Genomic DNA, 13,267 nt, shown 5'->3' with positions numbered 1-13,267 from the left:
TCTCTCTCCCCCTAAATAAGTAAATAAATAAACGAATGAATGAATGAATGAATGAATGAATAAATAAATAAATACCCAGCACATATGACTGGGTTATTATTAAGAATAAAAACTAGTCTTTAATTTTAAAAAGGAGAGAGCAAGGAAAAATGGGGTTAAAAAGAAAGAAAATAAGCACTAAAGTTTCACTCTATTTCTAATTACATTCCTTTCCCCCCGCCCCCCGTTCAGGTACATGAAATCAGTGACTTAAACTTTGGCATTGTGGCTGAAACCAAAGTCTGAGACGGATAGCACTGCACTCTGGGTTAGCAGTGGAAGAGAAGAGAGCAATCGGCCCTGTGCCCTTGCCTTCTGCCTCATCCCTTGTGGCCTTGGTTTGCCTACTGACTTCCCGTTTCTACAGAAAAACACAGAGGAACTAAAAAGCCTGCACAGCCCACCAGAAAGGACTGCAGACTTCTCCAAAGCAGGAGCACGATCGCAGGTGCTAACGGCAGTGGCTCTCAGGCTCCGGCACTGTCGCTGCCCCCGACCTCAGCACTTTAGGAAAGTGGCCATCAGGTGAATGACTGGCTTGGGACAGAGCGCTGAGTGGGCCTCAAAACATGAGCACACAGACCCCAACATCTGTGAGGCAAGTAAACGAGGAACTACTGTGTAATCTACGTCATGGTCTTGAAAGAAGGGATATGTTTTAATGAGCCATCTGGGCCATCACTTTATGGATGGAATGAGTTCAAGCACTTCAAATAATGCCTCAGGCTGAATCAGGTGGATGAATGCTGGCGGCCGTCCTTGGGCAAGTGGGATCATTAGTGATGCCTTTCTTCTAGGGCTTCTGCCCACAGTGAACTTCCCAATCAAGGATGAAATGGTTGGAGGTCAGATTGCTGGAGTGGAAGGCAATACAGATACTTGCTTGGTTTTGTTTTGTTTTGTTTTAAGATTTATTTATTTGAGAAAAAGTGCACACAAGCAGTGGGGGACGGACAGAGGAAGAGGGAGAAGCAGGCTCTCTGCTGAGTAAGGAGCCAGATGCTGGGCTCCACCCCAGGACCCTGGGATCATGACCTGAGCCAAAGGCAGACGCTTAACCAACTGAGCCACCTAGGTGCCCCAAAATATAGATATTTGTATGAAATCTATATGATTTGATTTTCATGCCAAATGCTTTCAGAGCAGAGTTGATCATTTTACACTAGGGTAGTCAATGCCACAAGGGTAAGAACCATGTTTGAGTTTTTCCACCAATAAATCCCCTCAATCTAGTATTCTGCTTGTCAAAGGACTTGTTGACTTGTAATTGTCCTGATCAGGCAATGAGACTTCATTAGGAACTGAGCCAGTGGTGTATTAAAGGAAGAAAAGAGGAAGATGCCAGAAAGAAAGAAAGACATGAGAGTGCGAGATGCATCACGTGAGAGGCAGCAGAAGGTGATCTGGACAGACACTGTTCAACAGGACTTCAGCGTCAGCCCTAAGGAATAGGATTCAAGTAGGGGCACATGAGAGAATGACAAGAGTGGCATTTTGACTGCAACATTTTAAGAAATCGGACGTTAACATACAGATGCATAGGAAAGAGAGATTGGGACATGAAAATACTTTTCATACTCCAGACCTCAAAATGGCAGTCTGCCATAATAAATACCACATATGTGGATGAGGGGAGTGTCCTCCAAGCTCTCATCGGCCCCCCCGTATTTGCTCCCTTCCAGACCATTCTCCACTCTGTGCCAGAGCCATTCTCCCCACCCCATTCCCAAACAAAGCCTTTCGGTGGCTCCATAATGGTCTTTAACAAGTTACACAAGCCCCTCCCCATGCTCCCTCTCCAACCTCATGCTCAAGCATCCCCATACCTCTCACAATCCGTTCCAGGGACGTCTCTCAGTTCAGTTCCTTATATGCCACCCTGCCTCGGCTCTGTGCCTTAACCTGTGCCTGCCCCTCCTCCCTGTGGCTCTCTTCCTGTCCACAGCGTCACCAGCACCACCATCAAACAACCTAGTCCTCTCCTGGTCTCAGCCACCCAGGAAACCTTCCCTGACCTCCCCAACACTAGTTTGGGTGGCTTCCCTCCTACTCCCATGGCACACTGTACGTCCCTTATCAGAGGGTCCACCTCCCACAGGAGTGAACTGGTTATGCCTATCCACACAGCACCATGGCTGGTACTTGGCCATATCAAATGGAAAAGCAGAGTCAGGATTAAGATGAGAACAGACTGGGATGCCTGGGTGGCTCCACTGGTTAAGTGTCTGCCTTTGGCTCAGGTCATGATCTCCAGGTACTGAGATTGAGTTCCACATCGGACCCCCTGCTCAGCGGGGAGCCTGCTTCTCCCTCTGCCCCTCACCCAGCTTATGTGTGTTCTCTCTCCCTCTCAAATAAATAAATAAAATCTTAAAAATATATATATATTTTTTTAAAGATGAAAACAAACTTATAGGAAATTGGAATAAAGATACAACTACAAGAGAAAAAACAGGAAAGCTCTAGTGACTCACTGGCTGGAAGGGAAAGTTCTCTCACTCTACTCCCACCTTTGCCTGCTCTCTGGTCACAGTCTGAATGTTTGGCCAGACTATCATATTCTGATAGGTGGTTTGAAAAATTAAACTTTGGCAAGGTATGCTATGGGGGAAAAAAAGAGTCTCCACAACACACCAACACAGATTGCCAATGTACCATCTTTTTATAACCTTCTTTGTGAAAAAGAAATTAAATCTTCTTCCATATCCCAGCACTGCCCCCCTTCCCTGATACCATATGCTTTCCGAAGAGCATATAGAAACGCCCGAAGTACTTGGTTCAACCCATGATCAAAGTCAAGAATGTTGTGCAAATAAAGCTCATTCCAAATCTTGTGTCAACGAAAGGGGTGGAGAGGTAGGGGGTGAAGTCTGATTTATTAAAATCCCCACAATGGACAGAGCACTGTGGGAAAATTTTTAATGAGTAATCTTGTCCTAACAGGAAGATAAGTGTCATTCAAATAATATAGAGCTAAGCGAGTAGAATAAAAATTAAATTTCAACCAGTTTTGTTCTGGACGACAGACCAGTGCTAATTGGTAGAATTTATATGGAAATAGGTTTCAAACGGATACAGAAGGAAAGACAGCTTAGAATTTTAAATTCTGCAGAAGTGCCTGGGTGGCTGGATCCGTGGAACATCCTACCCTTGATTTTGGCTCAGGTCGTAATGTCAGGGTCGCGAGATCAAGCCCCAAGGCCGGCTCCCGGCTCATGGGGAGTCTGGTGGAGACTGTCTCTTTCCCTCTCCCTCTGCCCTACCCTCTGCTCACGTGTGCATTCTCTCAAATGAATAAATACAATTGCTGCATTCCAGGCACTGGATTAAATGCTTTACCCAGATTATCGCAATCTTCTCTATAACCTTAGATGATTTATTATCATCTCTACATTCTATAAAAGAAAATGAAGCTGGGGTGTCTGGGCGGTTCAGTCATTAAGTGTCTGCCTTCAGCTCAGGTCATGATCCCGGGGTTCTGGGATGGAGCCCCACATCAGGCTCCCTGCTCAGCTGGAAGCCTGTTTTCGCTCTCCCACTCCTCCTGTTCATGTTCCTGCTTTTGCTGTCTATCTCTCTGCATCAAATAAAAAGATAAAATCATTAAAAGAGAAAAGGAAGGAAGGAAGGAAGGAAGGAAGGAAGGAAGGAAGGAAGGAAGGAAGGAATAGACTACCCAAACACATGAGCAGCTACCATTTACTGGTCACGCCACTACCACCTCTGGTCTAGATTGTTCTATTTATCTTCTAACTAGTCTCTCTGCCTTCATCCTTGCCCCTCTAGTTATTTCTCTGTGCAGCAGCCAGGGTGACCGTGATGGTTAATTTTATGTGTCAACCTGACCAGGCCATGGGATACTCAGCTATTTGGGTACAACATTATTTCTAGGTAGATCTACGAGGGTGTTTCCAGATGAGGCTGGTATGTAAATGATAGACAGAGGAAAGCAGGCTGCCTCACCACATGCGTGAGCCTCACCCAATCAGCTGAGGGACTGAACGGAACTACAAGGCAGCGAGTGGAAGGGAGGATTCATTCTCTCTGCCTGACCCCATGAGCTGTGTCGCTGGTCTTCTTCTGCTTGCAGGCTGGAACTTACACCAGTGGTTCTCCTGAGGCTAGTCTCTAACTTGTAGGCAGGAGATCAGGAGACTTCACTTCCATAACTGCATGAATGAGTCCTTTTTAATAAATCTCTTAATATACACACATGGATCTGTATCTCATGCTGGAGCTACGTATATCTATCTCCAATGGCTTTGTTTCTCTGAATAATCCTTATTAACACAGTGATCCCCGTAAAACATGGTTAAATCAGGTGCCAGGGTGGCTCAGTCAGTTAAGCCTCTGCCTTCGGCTCAGGTCATGATCTCAGGGTCCTGGGACCTAGCCCCGCATGGGGCTCCCTGCTCAGTGGGGAGCCTGCTTCTTCCTCTCCCTCTGCCCCTCCTCCTGCTTGCCATACCTGAACACCAAGCACAATCCCAGTTTTGGACAGACCTCCACACTGCTCCCCTCTGCCAAAAACCCTCTTTTGCCAGTCCGTTTCCCAGGTCCTCCAGGTCTCTGCCCAAGTAATCCATTATCAGCAAGGATTCCCTGCCCACCCAACCCTGCCCCTACAGCACTCGCCATCCCCCTCACCCTGCTCTGTTTTAACTCAGAGCCTCTATCATCATCTGACTTCCGTATTTGCTTGTCAGTATCTGTGCTCTGCACTACGGCGTGAAGCTATCTGAAAACCGGGCTTTGATCCCACCTATACACAGCACCCATCCCAACTATACAGGGCACAATCAGTATTTCTGTAGACGTGGACAAAGCCTGAGCAACCAGATCTGAGACGCAGTCTCACAGACACCGAACCAGACCGGCATCCAGAAGGAGGAGCCGCGGCAGTCACTCGGCCGCAAAGTGTGGTCTCCTTTCGCTGCTCTTTCCTCTTGCTCCATTTTACCACTTGCCTTGCATAAGTGAGCAGCGAGCGCTAAACCGCGGATGAGATCATGGTCCTCAAAGCCAACTCCTCCCTGAGTCATCCCTACTCCGTTTCTCATGCCGCGGCAGTTGCTCCCACTTCTCAGATACTATCTGTCCCCAGCAGCTCCCTCGGTGGTGGGAAAATATAGTACCAAAATTTGCATTTCAAATCAGGGACTTGCCTGGTAAATACAAAGTCATCACAGCTCCATCATCAGAACTCTTGAGTTTAAGCAGTGAGAATACTGAAGTCATTTAGGAACAGTGACAGATAAACCCTCTGAAACCCCTGACAATGAAGAATTCACTTTACCCTTACGAGGAACCTCACCCACCAGTGTATTTTAGTACCAGAAACCAACAGAATAAGAGTGGGCTTTAAACTGGCCGTGTTGACTTCTGTCCATTCCACAGGACTGGAAGACAGGGGAATGCAGAGAACTGGGGAATTTGAAAGCTTCAGGAAAGGCTGGCAGGTCACCACCAGAGGAGGGGACAAAAAAATTCTGTGACCTTGCTGGCCTGGGATGCCTCATGCTTTTTTGCAGTTCCAGAGAGTTCCCAAAAAAATACTTAAAATGATCCTAGACTATACACATCAAACCAACCAGTTATTCTATTACTATATGCTTGTGGGGTGGGGGGAGCAGCTTCTAAATAAATGGTAGCTTGAGACACTTTCATCTGATCTCTTACATGCACCAGAAATGTGCTGATTTAGTCACAGTTATGATTTTTTTAAGGTTTTTTTAATTTTTTATTATTTTTTAAAGATTTTATTTATTTATTTGACAGAGAGAACACAAGTAGGCAGAGAGGCAGGCAGAGAGTGAGGGGGAAGCAGGCTCCCTGCTGAGCACAGAGCCCAATGCAGGGCTGGATCCCAAGACTCTGAGTCATGACCTGAGCTGAAGGTAGAGGCTTAACCCACTGAGCCACCCAGGCGCCCCCATTTTTATTTTAATTCTGGTATCAGTCCGTACAGTGTTACATTAGTTTCAGGTGTACAATACAGTGACTCACACCTCCATGTATGACTCAGTGCTCACTGTGATAAGGTCCCTCTTTAATTTCCTTTATTTTACCCTTCCCCCACCCACCTCCCCTCTGGTCACCATCTGTTCTCTAGAGTTTAAGATTTGGTGTTTATTTGTTTGGTTGGGTTGTTTGTTTTAGGTTCGTCTCTTTTCTTCCTTGGTTCATGGGTTTTGTTTCTTAAATTCCACATATGAGTAAAATCCCAGGGTATCTGTCTTTCTCCAACTGACTTATTTCACTTAGCGTAATACTCTCTAACTCCATCCATGTTGTTACAAATGGCCAGATTTCATTTTTTTATGGCTGAGTGGCATTCCATTGTACATATACGTCCATACGCCACATTTCCTTTACCCGTTCATCTACCAGTGGACACTGGACTCCTTCCATAGTTTGGCTATTGTAAATAACACCTCAATAAACATAGGGTCCGTATCCTTTTAAATTAGTGTTTTCCTATTCTTTGGGTAAGTACTCTCTTCTATTCACTTTTAGAGCTGTATTGTTTTTCCTCTAAGTCCTACTTCTACCTCTTGAGCTGAAGCACCCAGCCATCAGCCAATCTTGGGACAAATCCAACAGAGAAACCTCCTTCTCTATCCTAACAGCGACCCCGTGGGTGTCTCAGAACAGGAGGAAGGCTGAAATCACCTATGTTACCATCCTTTTACAAAAGGCTAATGAGGAAGTCAGTCAAGTCTTTACAGGATTTCCTTTCTCTAAAACAGTTCCTGAAACACAGAACAGCTCAGCCTACTGAGGGAACTTCGGAAAGAAAGCTAGGGACTGCCCTGGGGGTCCCACCTGATGCCTCCCACAACACTCTGAGATCGCCATGATCCTCCCCTACCTCCCTCCGCCCTCCAGGTCAGGACACTAAGGTTCAGAGAATCTGGCCTAAAGTCACACTCATGGACAGTGGCGAAGCCTGACCAGAGCCGGGGTCTCCCTCCCTCCAAGTCTGCGTGGTTCACCACTGGAAAGGAAACATGGAAGTGGTAGTAGAAAGACAACATTCCTGCCGAAATCCTACTATAGATACCAGTTAGAATCCAGGAGAGAACCACCACGGGTTCTCAGCTTCATCTGAAAGTTATCAGCCCATGTGGGCGCACATGTGAGCACCACACACACACACACACACACACACACACACACACACACACACATGCACCAGTGCACGCACACATGGCAACTCTTTCCAAACTGTAAACCTCTCCCAGGCCGTATGTGGGCTTTTCTTAAAGGTCACTCGACAGGCCCCAAGGAAAAGAAGGGCTTGGTCTAAAAAGTTTTATATTTCCTCACTTTTTTAAACATTGGAAAATCCATTTGGCTCAGAGAAATGAATAGTAAAAGGAGTTCTAACTACTTGGAGCCAACAAAATGTAATGGAAAAAAGGCAAGAATATGGCTGGACGTTATTTTCTTTTTGCTCAGCACATCCTGTCTGTAATCTGGAAGGTAAATAGACCATGCCCAACATACCGACTCTTTTCAGGTGAAATTATCTAGGTTAGAAAAACAAAGCAACTGTGTTTCCATTATTCTTTAATTCGTGGCAGACAGAAATAGCTTCCAAAATAAATCAGGGAGGCAAAAATGGCTCACCAGGGAGCAAACCCACAAATTTTCCCTCCTTTTGATAACTGACTTTTGTGACTCTTTTTTCTTCCACTTGAATTATAATGGTGTGGTATTATCTGAAAGAGTATGGTGCAAATGCCAGAAAAGGAAATTTTGAATTTTCATGGGTGGGGTTATTTAAATCCACAGGAGAGAGGGAGCGAGAGAAGAGAAGAGAGAGAGTTTCTGCATATCATTATTTAGTAGACTAACATCCCTGAGATATTTACCCTTCAAGGGCAAGAACAAGTAATTTTGCAACACCTCTCTCCAGAACCCCAAAATACCAACTTCTTTGGCTCCATAATGCACCTCATGATCTACAAGATCAGTCATGATTGTGACAGCTATGCCCATTTACGTCCTGTATAGACTTCCTTGCTTTATACTACACTTTCTTCCATATATTAAAGCCAAGCAAACAGTCTACAGAAACCACCCTCCGAAACAGAACTCACGAAGTTTCCTTTGTCAAGAAACCAGCTATACTGATAGGCTATCTGAAGCAACACGCATTACAGTCTGCTCTCTGGACGTCATTAAATCAAGAATTACCTACACGTCAATGATTTAAAGCAACATTCGCCAGCGCACAAATTGTGGGCAAGTTAATGGGTGTTCCACTAAAAAAGTGGTATGGTCAAATGGAAACGCCTCCTCAGGAGAAGTGAAACAGGATCCCTTTTTTTTTTTTTTTTTAAGATTTTATTTATTTATTTGACAGGCAGAGATCACAAGTAGGCAGAGAGGCAGGGAGAGACAGAGGAGGAAGCAGGCTCCCCGCTGAGCAGAGAGCCTGATACGGGACTTGATCCCAGGACCCTGAGATCATAATCTGAGCTGAAGGCAGAGGCTTAACCCACTGAGCCACCTAGGTGCCCCGGTTTTCTTTTAACCGGAAGATTTCACAGAGCCTCTCGAGTGCCTTACGTCCCTTCCAAGAAGAGGAAGAGAGAACATACCAGTTTCCAAGCTAATCTGGGCTTGGGACACTCTATCTGAGGATCACCTCTATTCCACAGAGTTAGAGGGCCACAGAGCACACGAGGGGTGGGGGCACCTACTTAAAGGCCAGATCTCGCTAAAGATAGGGTCCCCATCCAATGGTCCAGTCAGACACTCCACATCTATCCACACTGCTTTCCCAGGGCACACTGATCTTGGAAACAAAGAATTTAAGCTCACGGCAACCTGGTCAGGGATCATTCTTAGGGAAAACAGGACAAGGGTAAAAGGCATAAAAAGCTTTATTAAATCTATGAACGTATACTGGATCCAGCAAGAGGACCATTCTATTTGATCAGCCTCCTAATGAGGAGGGGAGGGAGAACAGTCTCAGCAAAACTATTTTAAAGACACAACTTGCCCAAGATGTCCTTCCCAGCCAATAACTAGGAGATGTCATCCAGTCATATTTAAAGCTGGAAATTACTAGTAGATGCCTATTAAAAAATGTCACAAGGGGTCCCTGGGTGGCTCAGTCAGGTACTCAGCTGCCTTTGGGTCAGGGCATGGGATGGAGCCCCCAAGTTGGGCACCCTGCCCTGCAGGGAGTCTGCTTCTCCATTCCCTCTGCCCATCCCCCCAGCTCATGCTGTCTGTGTGTGTGTCTCTCTCTCTCAAATATATAAAATCTTCAAAAAGCAAAGTCACAAATTTCTTTTCAGCCTTGAAAACACAAAACACACTTGGTATCTTTAATATCAATATTTAGTATCTAGTATTTAAGTGCAAACTAAAATCTGGGGGATCAGACTCATCCTGTAATAGCTTTTTTAGAAGAAGAAATGAAAGGTCTAAATGATAAAAAGTTAGAGTAGTATTTCAGGTGAGCCTGATTCAGTTGCAAATTTACAGACACTAATGTAATCCAGTACATGCAGGTTACTAGTTTGGTAGATCACAGGGAATGGGGTACAGGAAGCCAGGGAAGGTTAATGTTTATAGGTGCAGAAAGTTCCAGACTTGGAGGGATATCAAAAACACCAAGCCATTTGACTTTCTGGTTTGGAGCACTCACTCCCCAGCAATGAGGAAGTAGGGTCACAGATGACAGAATAATCCAATTGTCCTAACTCCTACCGTCCAATTGCCAAAGGAGAACCGAGAAGCCATTGTGTCGCTTTTAACCGGGAACTGAGAGCTCTTGCAACCGTAACTGTGATGCGATCAGATACCTCGTCCCCAGACGTGCAGACGCTCGTGCCCAAACTGGAACCCTGAACTGCTGAGTCTCGTCGCAAAAACTCAATTCCAGATCCTGCTTTTTCAACGTCAGTCACCCTGAGACAAAAATTTCCATCCTGCCTTGACCCAAACGTTGCTTCTGACTCATTTGTTTCAAGGATTAGGCAAGGGTCCGAAACACAGGTGCGCCAGTCAGAGAACAACCCCTCGGAACACAGCCGTCGGCAGCAAAGCGAGTCCAGAGGAAACTGAAGCCACCCCTGGATGACAAGATCACTTCCTTAAGCAACACAGGCCGAGGAGAAGAGGAAAAGCCAGCACAGATGTCCCTGAGGCCTCGTCCTGACAGCCTAACGGAAATGGAATCCCCCCAGCCCGCCGCACTCCAGCTCCCTGGGCCGGCCTTACTCCTTCCCGCAGGCCCATGACCCCATCCTGTAGAACTCGCTCGTTTATTATGTTTACAGTTTATTGTGCAACTGCCTTGGACAGAATGTAAGCTCCTAAGAGCACGCATCTCTGCTGGGTTTTGTTTCTTAAACTGGTAAGTCCCGGTGCCTAGAACAGTTCCTGTCCTCGCTGTCATCTTTGGATGGAAGACCTAAGGGAAAGATTTTAATCTCTTTCTTCCTTTTTACCTAAGAATAATCCCAAGGCTTCTCCCCACCCGAATTCTCAATCCCCCCCCCAAATTTTTAATTGATATACACAAGCTTGAGAACACGTCACATTGATTAACTGAACTAAGTGAAAAGAGAGAGCAAAATTTATTTCACCTTAATTTATTATGTGCTTTCTTTCCCCCAAAGATATGCTTAGTAAACATGCCTCTTGATAAATGATTCTACTTCCCTAACGATTCCTTTCTTCTTACTCCCCTTGATATAAGCGCTGGTCACTGTGACTGAGCAATTCAACATCCTTCTCAAGTCAGGGCACTACACCCACATTTGTCTGGTGAATATTATACCTTGGTATAATAAACATTAACAGTCTGCTGCTACAAGGCCCACCAAAGCAAAGATAAATGGTAAATATTGTAAGTCGGGCATCAGGCCTCTGCCAGGCCGAGATGGCAGCACGTGTCCTGGATGAGTCTTACCCATCCTCAGTTTAAAAGTGCAGTTGAGGGGCACCTGGGTGGTTCAGTGGGTCAAAGCCTCTGCCTTCGGCTTGGGTCATGATCCCAGGGTCCTGGGATCGAGCCCCACATCAGGCTCTCTGCTGGGCGGGGAGCCTGCTTCCCCATCTCTTTCTGCCTGCCTCTCTGCCTACTTGCGATCTCTGTCTGTCAAATAAATAAATAAATAAAATCCTTTTTAAAAAAAAAAGTGCAGTTGACTCAAACACAAATAGGAGAGAGGCGGGTAACATAAGCAGAGGAGGGCACCTGGGTGGCTCAGTCGGTTGAGCATTCGACTCTTGGTTTCAGCGCCGGTCATGATCTCATGGGTCATGGCATTGAGCCCTGTGTTGGGCTCTGTGCTGGGCATGGAGTCTGTTTGGAGTTCTCTCCCCCATCTCTCTCCCCACTCATGTGCTTGCTTGCGCGTGTGCTCTCTCTCTTTAAAATAAATAAAAATAAATTTTTAAAAAATACGTATATAGAGAGATACGAATTGATGATTATGATTGATATATATATTAACAGAGGAAAGCTCATCTATTTCTGGGCCTATCAACACAGACCCAGAGTAGCTATATCGTACCACTTTTTCATTTTCTCATGAAAGTTCCCAGTTGGGGATCCAAACAAAAATGTGTTGAGCCCAGACTTGGTCCACAAGCATCCATTTGCAAATTCTAAGTAAAGCCTCAGCTCAGAGGTCACTGCCCCCAGGATGTCCCTCCATCCCCCACATGCATGAGACATTCCTCTGGTAGGTCGAGCTTCCCCGGATTCCACTAAACATAAATGCTCCTTCAATATGTCCCTCTTCCCTGCGGGAACCATCTCCTTCACCGCTACGTCCCCAACATCCCACAGCATCCCTGACACACAGAAGGAGCTCAAAAGATGTTTAATAAACGAAAATTTGAATAAGACCACCTAGGTTCATGCTTCTAGCAGCCACTTTGAATCCGTCGTGCTGTTTCCCGTCTTCACACCTTAACCAACCAACCTTCAGGGATCCAGGCAATCAGGTCACACACATTGATACTAAGTATCAGAGTAAAAGAAACAAGCCCACCCCTGGAGATCTACAGGCTTCTCCTGTTCATGACTAATAAGCACCATCCGGCATATTGTGAAAATAGGGGGAGAAAAAAGAATCTTACTTTGTCATAACAAAGTAAGAGAATTAGATCTCATGGGCTTTGTAGGAGATGAGCAAGTCTACAAAAGAAAATTCAGGAATTTGCTACTTGCTTTCTCCATCGTTCAAAATAACTGAGAATGCTTTTCAGATGGTAGTTAACTAAGACATGTTAGGAATATTTCTATTTTGTTCCTTGCCTCATCCTTTAAGAACAGATTCTGCTTCTTTAACCAATAATTACATTTCACACATATATTATCCTTTGCCTCCAAACCAGGACATCTCAGACCTACCATTCAAGACAGTACTTGGAGAGAGACCCAAAGGTGGAAGAGCTCTCTCACACGGGGGCCTGTTTGTCGCAAACCCCGGCGTCCCAGAAAGCCACAGAAGCCAACCCTGTCCTTTCACGGTTCTCCCCTTCCGTATTTTCCCACGCTTGCGACAAAAACATCAGGGAAGACTTACTGCTGTGCAGAAGAGGCAGCGGCATTCCCGGAGTGTGGTCATCTTGTCCAAGGACTGTTCGCAGAGGCACAGCTTGCAAGTGACAAGGGGGGCCGGAGCCAGCTCTCCCGCCGCCGGATTTTCGGTGGTCATGGTGAGGTACTGCGTTCTCCCACCTGAGCCCATCAGCCTCTCCTCGCCGGTCTCTAGTCACCTAAATCCCTACAGGAAGGTCCAAGGCAGAAAATACTTTATTCATTCATACAGCGGTTGTTTAGGCAACACATCTGGGCTCCTCCACGGCAAAGCTTCCCCTCCCATACCAACTAGGCACACGGCAAAGGCAATTCTGAGAACTGTGGGCTCCAGGACTTGCCACCTTAACAAGGTGTTCCTGGCGTCCTGACATTTACAGGGACCTCTCCATCCTGCCTCCTCTCATGTAAATTACATGGATGAGAAGACCACAAGGAACACACACAATGTTTAGGAGTTGCATCGCTACAATCCAACAGATTAAGAAGAAAGACACTTGAAAATAGGATGTCATTCAAAAAAGTTACACAAAGAATTACCGTATGATCCAACAATTCTACTTCTCGGTATACACCCAAGAGAACGGAAACTGGGATGCAAACAGATCCTTGTACACCAAGAATCCTAGCACCACTGTTCACAACAGTCAA

The 13,267-nt window shown here is 45.8% G+C and overlaps 1 protein-coding gene across 1 annotated transcript in view; it reads right to left on the bottom strand.

Moving 5' to 3' along the window:
- LOC111156699 (ring finger protein 144B) overlaps nucleotides 1-12,805 on the bottom strand; it is a 69,354-nt gene extending 56,549 nt beyond the window's left edge. The window contains exon 1 of the mRNA XM_022517734.1: nucleotides 12,603-12,805. Coding sequence (XP_022373442.1) covers nucleotides 12,603-12,767 — 165 coding nt within the window. The 5' untranslated portion in view covers nucleotides 12,768-12,805. The remainder of the gene's footprint in view (nucleotides 1-12,602) is intronic.
- Nucleotides 12,806-13,267: the final 462 nt, after the last annotated feature.

The sequence above is a fragment of the Enhydra lutris genome, unplaced genomic scaffold (genome assembly GCF_002288905.1).
Source record: "Enhydra lutris kenyoni isolate GAN:26980312 unplaced genomic scaffold, ASM228890v2 scaffoldscaffold48, whole genome shotgun sequence".
Taxonomy (NCBI): domain Eukaryota; kingdom Metazoa; phylum Chordata; class Mammalia; order Carnivora; family Mustelidae; genus Enhydra; species Enhydra lutris.
Note: the sequence above shows the minus strand (reverse complement) of the source record. Positions and strands in the feature narration are given on the sequence as shown.